This window comes from Siphateles boraxobius, unplaced genomic scaffold, assembly GCF_051911475.1.
Source record: "Siphateles boraxobius isolate OS27281-9 unplaced genomic scaffold, OSU_SipBor_1 7, whole genome shotgun sequence".
Taxonomy (NCBI): Eukaryota; Metazoa; Chordata; class Actinopteri; order Cypriniformes; family Leuciscidae; genus Siphateles; species Siphateles boraxobius.
The window spans coordinates 28,426,630-28,438,718 of record NW_027509197.1 but is presented as its reverse complement, the minus strand read 5'-3'; the positions used below and the strand labels follow the sequence as shown (position 1 = coordinate 28,438,718).

The 12,089-nt window shown below is 35.2% G+C and overlaps 1 protein-coding gene across 1 annotated transcript; it reads right to left on the bottom strand.

The window, feature by feature from the left end:
- Positions 1–305: 305 nt before the first annotated feature.
- atp1a1b (ATPase Na+/K+ transporting subunit alpha 1b) lies at positions 306–11,874 on the bottom strand. Its single transcript, XM_077217132.1, has 23 exons — positions 11,739–11,874; positions 10,651–10,814; positions 8,447–8,560; positions 8,293–8,352; positions 7,992–8,195; positions 7,347–7,460; positions 7,064–7,198; positions 6,832–6,949; positions 5,628–5,896; positions 5,237–5,545; positions 4,604–4,738; positions 4,100–4,295; positions 3,828–4,003; positions 3,581–3,717; positions 3,344–3,494; positions 2,413–2,581; positions 2,187–2,341; positions 1,960–2,083; positions 1,635–1,780; positions 1,041–1,171; positions 832–933; positions 655–746; positions 306–541 (listed from the first exon to the last, which is right to left on the bottom strand). The coding sequence occupies exons 2-23, from the start codon at positions 10,660–10,662 to the stop codon at positions 513–515; spliced, it is 3,078 nt and encodes a 1,025-aa protein (XP_077073247.1). The 5' UTR covers positions 10,663–10,814; positions 11,739–11,874; the 3' UTR covers positions 306–512.
- Positions 11,875–12,089: the final 215 nt, after the last annotated feature.

The window sequence follows — 12,089 nt, the reverse complement described above, 5'->3', positions numbered from 1 at the left end:
CTTCTACGCCAACAAGATAATTACAAAATCAGAGGTGTCAATTCCAGGGGTCAGAAAGTAAAAGTTTATTCTTTTATGTTTATTCCACCCATTAACTCAGCCAGGTGATTTCACTAATTAGTTCTATCTCCTGGCTGAAAAACTGTGCTAATTAGCAAATCCAGGTGATTGGAACAAAATATTGAGGAGGAATTTTACTTTCTGAACCTGCACTTGACACCTCTGTACAAAATACTGTACACCTCTGTACAGTAAATTTTACTGTCACCTATACAAGACAGGAAGTTATTGAACGAGACCACATCTTTAGTGAAGTCGACATAGTTTATTCAAATTACACAATTAAAAACTTTTTCAAGTCTATCTTAAGCATAGCATGTAGTGTCAGCAGAATCTCAGTACTACAGTTGTTCTATATAAAAATATTTTAAAATGTACAGGTTAATTTCAGAGCAGAAATACTACTCTTACGCCACAAATATAACTCACTAAAGTTGTGCTAACATGATGGTCTAGTAGTATGTCTCTCTTTCCATCCAACCTGCAAAGAAAGAAAAAAAAAACTTTTTTTATTTTTACAGTTGGAAAATAGAAAATGATACGATTGACAATCTACAATACAGTGCAATTGGTTAGAACAAGGGTGCAGATTACCTCCAGGGTTCCTTCTAAGGACGAGCTTTCTGATTTCATCATAAATAAAGATGAGAAGAGAGTATGGGAAGGCACAGAACCACCAACTGAGCCTGTATATAGAGCACAGAACATAAACCAAAGAACCAAGCAAGAAATAACTGTATATTTGTTTTATACAAATACATTTTAGCCTACTTGAGTGGGTACATTCTGAGAGCCACATCCATGCCAGGGCAGTAAGACAAGAAGGCCGCTAGTGCTGTTTCCTCAAACAATCCAAAGATCAGGATTTTGTTCCTGTAGTCGTAGGGCAAAAATGTGGTAAATAGACAATAAATGAATAAAAATCTCCTCAAGAACATGGCTTATGCTCATTCAGAGCTCATTTGTTCACCCAGACTCACTTCATTCCCTGCTGGAAGACAGAATTCCGCCTGGTCTTGCAGATAATCAGATCGGCCCACTGCACAATCACAATGCTGGCGAAGAATGCTGTGTGGCAAGTGAACTCCACAATCTTTCTTTGTTCATATGTCTGAGAAAACATAACATTGTTTTGGTAAAATACTAATCTAAAAGTATTGCTTAAGACTTCATGAAATACATTTTTTTTTTCATGAAGTTTTCTTAAGCTGTAAGTAATATCCTACTGTACTCCTAAATGTTGACTACATTCAATTTTAGCAGATGTACACTTCAGCTTAAAAAAACTGGACTAATGGCAGCTGAACATTTCACTCTTTTTACTGTATTTTTGAATAAATAAATGGTAAGCAGAAGAGACTTTCTTTCAAAAACATTCTTAAAAATCCCAAATTTTGAACAGTAGTATTTACATTTTAAAATGTCTATCTCTTGTGGGAAAATAGAGCAACACTGTTGACACAATACACTAACATATATCCAATCAAATGCTCTCTAAAATGAGAATGCTCCTCCCCCTTACTAGCATGTAGCAAATCATGGTTCAAAACTGTAACATAATTCATAATACCTACCCACTGTTGCCCGTAGCTGTCCTCCAGGTCATTAAGATATTTGTCATCCCAACCTACACGAATTCCTAATAGTCTTGATGGTAGAAAGCCATTTTCGGCAAGAATGACAAAGTATGCAAAAAATCCAGCCAGAGCCTGAATCATACCTGAAGAACCAGACAAGATCTTACATTCAAATCTTAAATCTTTTAATTGTGAAGCAATATTTACATGTTCTAAGGACTATGAGAAGCTTTTATATGGTAGCATGTTAGTCAACAAAAACTTGGAATGGGATTCTCAATATGTTTAGGCACTAGAATAAAGCCACAAAATGGCCACCTACCTATCTGTCCATATGCAATGCTAATAAGTCTTTCATTCACCAACTTGTCTGTTTTAGGGTTTCTGGGTTGTCTCTTCATGATATCACTCTCAGCAGCCTCATATGCCAGAGAAATAGCAGGGACCTTGAAAACAAAAACAAAATAAATAATTAACTGTCATCTTTTGGTAGAAAGACCAAATGCAAGTGCGAAAAAGAAAAAATAACCCAATGTGTTCTACACTGACCATGTCTGTTCCCAGGTCAATACACAGAATAGTAACAGTTCCTAGAGGTAAGGGAATGTTGGCGATAATGAAGAACAGGAAGGGTGTGATCTCAGGGATGTTACTGGTCAGGGTGTAAGCAATGGACTTCTTCAAGTTGTCAAAGATCAGACGCCCTAATGTGGAGAGAAAACATTAATAAAAGAGCCCACAACATTGAAAAGATATGAATAAAGGTATCCCGTACCTTCTTCTACGCCTGTGACGATTGAGGCAAAGTTGTCATCTAGCAGGATCATGTCAGCAGCCTGTTTGGACACATCTGAGCCAGCAATGCCCATAGCAACACCAATGTCAGCCTTCTTCAGTGCAGGAGAATCATTCACACCATCCCCTGTTACAGCCACAATGGCTCCCTTTGGAACAGAAATTATGTTTTAAAATTTACTCATAATTGCAATTGAATGGAGATAAAAAATGGAGATATCAGTTAAGTATGCTTTACCCCGCCCAAAGTTGATATTAATACTGTTTTGTTTATTTTTCATTCTGCTTCTAAAGCAGATCCTTTCTCCTCGATCCTTTCACCATCTTTTATCTTTTTAGGGAATATTCTTTGTAAAGATGCTTAACAATGTAACAAGCTTAAAAAGATTATTAAAAAAAATTGTGTAATTATCTTTAGGTGTGTATATCAAATATTAATATTAGTATTAAAATAAAATAAATAAATTATAATAATTTGCATATGTAAATTTTAATAAATTAAAAAAGTGCTTTGGCATCATTAAAGTAACAATATAAAACCCAACCATTTCATTTTGCAAACAACTTATTTTCATTACCAAATAATGCAATTAATTAATATGCTGATTTGGTGTTCAGGAAACATGTTTTAATAGCAATGTTGAAAAGAAGTGATGCTTAATATTTTTGTGGAAACTTTTTTTCGGGATTAAATAAAAATATTCTTTTTTTTTTTTTTTAAATCTCATTGACTACAAAATTTTAAATGCACATAATACTTAGTTGCCTTTTTATTTTAAAAAGGGGGTCCCTCACAAGGGGGGGATAAAATTTTGGGGTCTATGGAATCAACTGTTCTAAACAATCTGTCTAATTGAAGTATAAAGGTCTAAAAGTCATTGTTTAGGTATATTCAGAAGTTCAGTCAGTACCTGTCGCTGACACCCCTCAACAATAATCAGTTTCTGCTGTGGTGACGTTCTGGCGAACACAATTTCTGTGTGGTACTTCAGAATATCATCTAGCTGTTCAGCCGTGAGGTCCTTCAGGTCTCCGCCATGAACCACACAGGCCTTTGCATCTCTGAAAAAAGACATTCACTGAGTTATGAGATTTATGTCAAGCCAAGTTACAGTAACATTTATAGTAAAACTAACACACGGTGATACCTGGGGTTGACCTCATTGACAGGTATATTCAAGCGAGCTGCAATGTCTTCCACAGTCTCATTTCCCTCAGAAATAATCCCAACACCCTTTGCTATGGCTTTTGCAGTGATTGGATGGTCACCGGTTACCATGATAACCTAATAGAATTATTGAATGAACCTAATGAATTATTATTACGAAATATTTGTGTAAAATATAATTATGTCATAAATTCAGCACATATGCTGGACTCGCATCTCTGCTTTACCTTGATTCCTGCACTTCTGCATTTGCCTACAGCATCAGGTACAGCAGCACGTGGAGGGTCAATCATTGACATGAGACCCACAAAGCACAGATTATCAGTAGGGAAATTCACATCCTCAGCATCAAACTGGAAACCTTCTGGAAACTGATCATCAGGGAGGAAGAAATGACAGAAGCCTGTTGGAGAAGAACGTGAATGATCAGTCCACAATTTGCTCAGGCGAACTCTCAACCTTTATTTGAAGAAGCATTTTTTTTTTCTCTCTCTTTTACCCAAAACTCTTTCTCCAAGGCCCCCTAGCTCCAGATAAGCATTCTGAAAGGATTCTTTCATTTCATCATCCAAATGCTGTTCCTTCCCTTGGATCAATATAGTAGAACAGCGTTCCAGGATTCTCTCCGGGGCTCCTTTCATGACCAGCAAGTGTTTAGACTCTGCTCCACCAGTTGGGTTCTTGTGCACCGACAGCTACCAAAGCAAGCACCAGATCATTTCAAATAATGGTGAGATGTATTGTATTAATAGTATGTGAAAATTCGGGCTGTCATTTGAACATTTTTATTTAGTGTGATTACTTAAAAGAAAAAAAGACACAAAAGAATGTTCCTACCGAGCTTGAAATAACAGCTTCATGTTTTTGTAAATTCACAATTCAACACAGACCCAATTCATTCGACTAATTAAATGGCTTATTTTATTTATTAAATTTTGTTTTTAATTCTTTTTTTATTTGCATTGCAAATAAGAATCCGTATTGTTTTTGCAATATGTAGTACCTGATATTTGTTCGTAGAATTGAAAGGGATTTCTGCTGCTTTGTTGTACTTTTCTCTCATTTCTTTCACTGATCCACAGCAAAGCTCAATGCATTTCAGCAGAGCAGATTCAGACGCATCCCCAGCAACATCTCTCTAAACATTTAAACACACAAGTGAGATATTTCATTTAAAATCTTAGTTTCCACAATAAAGAGGTGACATACATGTTTTCAATTTTCAATTTTCATTAGGATCATAATTTTTGGATGGTACACTGAAAAATTATCTATCTATCTATCTATCTATCTATCTATCTATCTATCTATCTATCTATCTATCTATCTATCTATCTATCTATCTATCTATCTATCTATCTATCTATCTATCTATCTGTTTATCTGTCTGTCTGCGTCCGTTCGTCTATGGTTTTATATAATAGTTCAAAAGTTTAGGATTATTTAATCTTTTTATGTTAACTATGGCTGCATGTATTTGTAAATACAGTAAAAACAGTAATATTGTGAAATATTATAATTTCAAATAATAAGCAGCTGGGCTGCCTAAAACTTTTGTGGAAATTGTGGTAAATTTCTTTTATAATTCTTTGAAGCATATGCTTCAAAGAATTATAAAAGAAATTCAAAAACAAACCTTCAGAATTGGCACATTGGTCTGTTCGGCCAGGAACACAGCCCTGTTGCAGAGCCCAGCAACACGTGCCAATGAGGCCCAGGTGGCCGAGCTGCGGTCAAAAGAGGTCCCGCTCTGATTCTCTGTTGTGTCAGCCTCATGGATCTGGTTATCAAACCACATGTGAGCTACAGTCATGCGATTCTGCGTTAATGTGCCAGTTTTATCGGAACAGATGGTTGAGGTTGAGCCCAGGGTTTCAACGGCCTCAAGGTTCTTAACCAAACAGTTTTTCTTAGCCATACGTTTAGCCGTGAGGGTGAGACAAACCTAAAGAACGAGAAACAGAGGATAGGTTTCATGCAAATATAATGGCCTAATCTTCAAACAAAGTAAGTTTGAATCAACTTACCGTGACTGTAGCAAGAAGACCTTCAGGCACATTGGCCACAATGATGCCAATAAGAAAGATAACAGCCTCCAACCAGGAGTAACCAAGAACAAGAGACAGAACAAAGAAAGAGACACCCAGAAAGACAGCCACGCCTGTGATGATGTGGATAAAGTGTTCGATCTCAATGGAGATGGGGGTGCGCCCAACCTCTAGGCCAGACGCAAGTGTTGCAATTCGACCCATTACAGTACGGTCTCCGGTGCTGATGACGACGCCACGTGCAGTACCTAAAACAAATGAGAAGCAGAGAACACCAAAGTATCAGGCTTGTGTTTTAAAAAATAATGAATAAATTAAAACTCTATTAAGCAAAAACATATTAAATTGTTCGAAAGTGACAGTAAAGACATTTATAATGTTACAAAAATATCTATTTCAAATAAATGCTGTTCTTTTGAGCTTTCTAATCATCAAAGGATCTTGAAAAAAGTTTCATGGTTTCCTCAAAAATATTAAGCAGATTTCTGAAGGATCATGTGACACTGAAGACTGAGTAATGGCTGCTGAAAGTTACATTTTAAAATATATTCAAATAGATTTTTTTTTAAACTATAATAATGTATTATATATAACTGTATATATAAATGATATATAACTGTAATAATATTTCACAATATTTATGTTTTTACTGTATATTTGATCAAATAAATGCAGCCTTGGTGAGCATAAGACATATTTTTCAAAAAATCTTACAACTTCTTACAACTCATCCAAACTTTTTAACAGTAGTCTATGTAAATTAAATAATATTTACATATTATACAATTGAAATGTGTGATACTGCTATTATACAACAGTTCAATAAACAAGAAATTAATTTTATGTGATTTAGACAAAGTAGGTGGGGATATTGTGTCTAAAATCTATTTTTGCATTGAAAAAAAAAGTAGTTCCAAATAAAAGCACAGAAGATTTAGCCACTGGTGTTTCTGAATCACAGTTGTTAGATTAATCGAATCAGGAAAGAAAATGTTTAAATGACTCATCATAAAAACGACTCATCTTTTTCGCCACCTAATGATAAAATGAGTAATAATAAAAGTAAAAGTGTCAATATAAAAATAAAAAAAGTGTATGAATTTATTTAGAATGAAATCTTAACAATTATGATAATAGAAGTGAAACGCTTTACTGAACATCAGTGATTGAGAATATAAAATACCTTCTACACAATTGGTGGAGAAGAAAGCAATATTCCTGGTCTCTAGGGGATTATCATTTGAGAAATCCGGGGACCGTGTCTGAGGCTCTGATTCTCCAGTCAGAGAGGAGTTATCCACCTTAAAACATCCAATTTAAAAGATATGCTTACATAATGCCACTGCCACATAAAGGAAATATGAAGTTCACTCTACACTGATCAGGTAAAGTAAGAAATACAGGCTCATAATAACCTTGCAGCCATGTGAGCCCACGATTCTTAGATCAGCAGGGATTCTGTCACCACCTTTTACTTCCACCAGATCACCAACCACCACTTCTTCAGCGTTAATTTGCTGCTTCTCACCATCACGGACAACCAATGCTTGCTAGAAAAGAAAAAAAAGTTTATAATCTGAACAAAAAACACATTAGAAGACAAAACTACAATGCATTTAAGCTTGCAGATTAGTTTATTAGGTTTAAAGACAAAAATGGTCAATTGATTTAGGACTAAAATTAGGAAGAAATATGTACCTGGGGAACCAAATTCTTGAAAGAGTCCATAATTTTTGAGCTCTTAGCATCTTGATAGTATGAGAAACATCCGGTGATTATCACCACAGCTGATAGCACAACTCCCAAATAAAGCTGCATTGCACAAAGAGATAGACACAAATAGATATAATACATCCAGGAAAGGAATAGGGATGCACCAACATGAAAATTTGTCATATACCGATAACCGATAATTCTTTATATTTGAAAACCGATAACTGATATATTGGCAGATAAATATAAATCCAATTTTTTATATAGTTTTTGAGAGCCTGGTTACAAAAACAAAAGTCTCAACATTAAAAAAACCATGTCCTAAGCACACAATTATGTTCTCATTATAATTTTATACAGTTTATATGACAGACTTGCGGTGCACATGTTGCACATTTAACAGTATTTTCCTTTTTTGACGTGATTCCAATCATATTTCAAGCAATTTAAAAGCATCATGCCGAACAGAACGCACCTGAAGTGTCGGCTTCAATATATAGGCTACATTTTCTTATCAGGCCAAACAATAACATAAAAAAATGAACATATATTGGCCGATACAGATATGTTGGCCGATATAACATGCATCCTATAAAGGAGGAACACATATTTTTCAGCATTGCCTCTCACATTGTCATTGGCAGGCTCATCCTCCATTGCCGCCTGAATGCCGTATGCAAGAAAGCAGAGAACGGCACCGGTCCACAATAGCATGGAGAAACCTCCAAACATCTGCTTACAGAACTTCACCCATTCCGGGGTAGTTGGAGGTGGAGTGAGGGCATTAGGTCCATCACGGATCAGAATCTCTGCCGCACGGGCGGTTGTAAGACCCTGATGAAGTCACAGAGTAGAGAATGTTAGTTATTGTTCACTAGTGATTTATTAAGAGTAATTTTATAAAAGAGATAATAACACTTGGATGACTTACTCTGCTCAAGTCTGTACCATATTTACGGTGGAGCTCTTCCAAAGTCAGTTTGTGATCATCCTGAAATAAATATAATCCCAAGATTTTTAAGTCTTTTTCAAAAAAAAATATCAGAGTGTATTATACTGAAACAAAACTGTAAGTAAAGACTTACCAAATTCACTTCCTTTTTCAGCTCATCCATATCACTCTCCTTCTTCTTGATTTTGTTCTTTTTCTTCCCTCCTTTCTCTGACGTTGCCGCCAGCTCATATTGGTCCCGTCCATCCTAAAATAGATGTTTGAAACATTAAATAATAACTTTAGGAGTTCTTGGCTGTGACAATTGTTTACTGAGTTAGGTTATAATTCACCCAAGGAATAAATTAAATGAAACGAAATGATTATCTTTCTTCAGTGGAGCACAAAAGGAGATATTGTAAAGACTGTGCTGCTCTTTTTCAAGCAATTACAAAGCTTTCTGAAGCTTTCTTCCAAGCTTCTAAAAAGGATTCAAAAACTCCATAAAAGAGGTTTGTACGCTTGTGTGCTATATTCCAAGTTGCAAGAAGTCATACAATATATTTACGTGAGAAACAGACCAGATCATTGCATCAGTGAATTGCACTTGAGAAACAAATCCAAGACTGATTCTTGTAATTGGACCAACAGATTCACTGGAAAGATCTGGCTCGGAAAGTGGTTGAACAGACTACTTTTGAGACATTGTGTTGGTTTTACATCCTTTTTGAAGCTTGGGCAATTTAGGTTTTGTTCATTGTAACTGTCAAAAAGAGGATAGAAAACAGTCTTCAAATGTTCTCTTGAGTTCTGCGGACGTTACAGAAGTTTTAGAACAACATGAAGGTTGATGAAAATAACAACAAAATTTTCATTTGTTGGTCAAATATACCTTTAAAAAGTAAATGAATATAATGCAATATTAAATGCATGTTTTTCCATTATTACTTATTATATCATATCTCATGTGGTGAAAATGAGGGCAAGCCCAACTATCTAAATACTAAAACACATTCAACTTACTGCCAACCTCCGATTTCTCAAGGGTCTTTGATGTATATATCGAAGGGATCAGCTTTCTCTGGACATGATCTGATACATGGAACAAACAAGTCTAAAAATGTTCTGTGGCACAGAGCCAGTCTCAACTAGGGACATCGAAACAACTATGTCACCTTGGCTTCTATCCAATGAAAAGAAATTAGCAGAAGCAACAAAGCCTTTTCCTCCAGTACATTTCCTCTCCAAAAGAGAACATGAGTATGCAATGGTGGAAGTAGCATTAGTTAATCTCAGAATATGTGTCACACATTCACAGATAAACACTAGCACAAGACTTGTACTCATGTTTTATTTAGCTGTGTCCAGTCAACCAAAGTTCACTACAATTGTTGCTTCAGGCAATCATGTTATGACACCTTCAAGGTGACACACAGGAGTGTGACGGGAGCAACTGTTTTGTGAGAATAAAACATCTTTCATCAGTTGCAAACAATCACACTTAACACCCAATCAAACGCATTTTTTTGGTTGTACAGTAAAAGAACTTATGAGTCTACACTATGAAAATTGGTTCACCATATCATGAGGCAAGCAGCTACATGTTGACATCTTTTTTTCTATTCTATTCAAAAGGATTAGAATGTTTTGTGGTAATTCTGGTGTGCTGACCTAGATAAAGCACACCATGTCCTTAAAGGGGAGGAGAAAAAACTCCCAGCCTGTGACTGTGAAACTAGTTTTAGGAAGTGCGTAAGAACATGTGCAACTATTACATTGCGCAAGAACAATTACAATAGAACGTTTTCAGCAAAAACAGTGGAAACACAGTTTTAAATCATGATTCCAAACTGAGTATGCTAATATGGCCAGAAAAAGCGATCTTCTGCATGCACTCCACAGGTCATTCTACAGCCTACTACACTCCCACAAACTGAAATATAGCTACAATGCAGTCATAGAATTAGAAACAATAAACCACTCCACAACCCAACAACATACAACATAATGACTACATTACCATGGACTGGAGTTGAAAATTGGAGTTGAAAATTGGAGTTGAAAATTAGCAATAGCTATAAACTCTTTTTGCATAGCATCAGTCACAGACTTGTTTTGTACTATGTTTAATTGCAATGTCCATGTCAAATAAATAAATAAATACACAGAATATGACATTTTTATTCCATTAAGTTTTCATTATCTAGTAGCCTATATTCACCAGCAAACTTAAGATATTTAATATAATACTTTTTTACTGAAAATAACTGACATGAAAGCATATTGACCTTCATTAATCTAAGTATCAAATATGCTTAAAACAAAACGCGTATTATTATTAAAACATATTTTACTTACCCCAACTCCCATTTTCGCTTGTGAACGGAGAGTCCGAGACTGTGCTACTTTATGTTCACTTTCAAATTCCTTTTCAGATGTCTGGAGCAGAGCATCAGATCAGCAGCGCCTCTCTGCTGCAGTTCGACTCATGTGCGAGTCTCGATAACACGTATGTGTAAAAACTGAACAACCAATAGGAAGAGAGCAAACTCTGTGTGTACCCCGTGTGTGTGTTTGTGTGTGTGCACAAGTGGAGAGAAGTGAAATATCTAAGGTTTGACTTTGAATCCACTGTGAACGTTTCATATTATGTTTTGCTACTTTTTATATTACGCTAATAATTATTATAAATATTACAAAGTCAGATAAAAAATAGAACTTTTACTTGAATTTTAAAACAATTTACCAAATTTGTGTGTATATATATATTTATATTTATATTGACACATAAGAATGACACAGTATGGTGTCATAATCTTGCACAATAATGCACAAAAATAAATCTAAATAACAGGGGTATAAGGAAATGTTCACAACTTAAGAGTATTAACAGCATAAATACAGCAAAAATAGTAACCTATCGCAAACAACTTAAAGGGTTAGTTCACACAAAATTAAAATTGTGTCATTACTTACTCTCAAGATGTTCCAAACCTGTATGAGTTGAACAAAAAAGACGATATATTGAAGAATGTTTGTAACTTTTTTTTCTACTATGGAAGAAGTCAATGGGTGCCGCCTACTGTCTGGTTATGGACATTCTTTAAAATATCTTCTTTCGTGTTCAACAGAAGAAGGAAACTCATAGAGGTTTGGAATAACTTAAGAGTGGGTGAGTAATGAGAACATTTTCATTTTGGGGTGACCTAACCCTTTAATACAAAGATGTTCCTGAATCATTAACACATGGAATAATGTATGTGGATACATTGGTGTTCAAAAACGACATAGATTTTAGAATAAAATATATATATATTTAACCATAAGTCTTTCCTCATCATCATATTGTTCTAATAAATTAATCAGTAATTTGTTAAAAGCAAAGCTAAAAAAAAATCAGAAAAGAAATTAAAATATACTTTTCATCATTGGTTGCTTTTGCCTACCTTGCATGTTTTACTCTGCTTTTAAGGAAACCATGACAATGTGGGAAACCAAGAACAACGCCAGGAAACCTACAAGTGGCTAAAAGATAAATACAATGCTGGTGTTGAGCTGGAGCCAGTGAGTGCAAAGAAGGGTACCAAATAGTTCTGGAGTTGTCCTATAAAATTAGTGGCATTATGCAACAATATAATTGTTAGCTTATGCCTAAATATTGCATTTTAAAGCTGTTGCTCTGTAAATCTGAATCCTTAACATGAGGTCTTAGGACCTATTATGCAAGAGCTTTGCCAGTAATCTGAGTATGTGGCTAAGCCACGCTTTTCTGACACCAAACATTCTTAAATGCCTGT

Coding starts and splice junctions, on each gene's coding strand:
- atp1a1b (XM_077217132.1), bottom strand. Junction 6,950..7,063: donor TGGGCTCACATGGCTGCAAG/GTTATTATGAGC, acceptor GGATGTTTTAAG/GTGGATAACTCCTCTCTGAC. Junction 3,495..3,580: donor GTCAATGAGGTCAACCCCAG/GTATCACCGTGT, acceptor GTCTTTTTTCAG/AGATGCAAAGGCCTGTGTGG.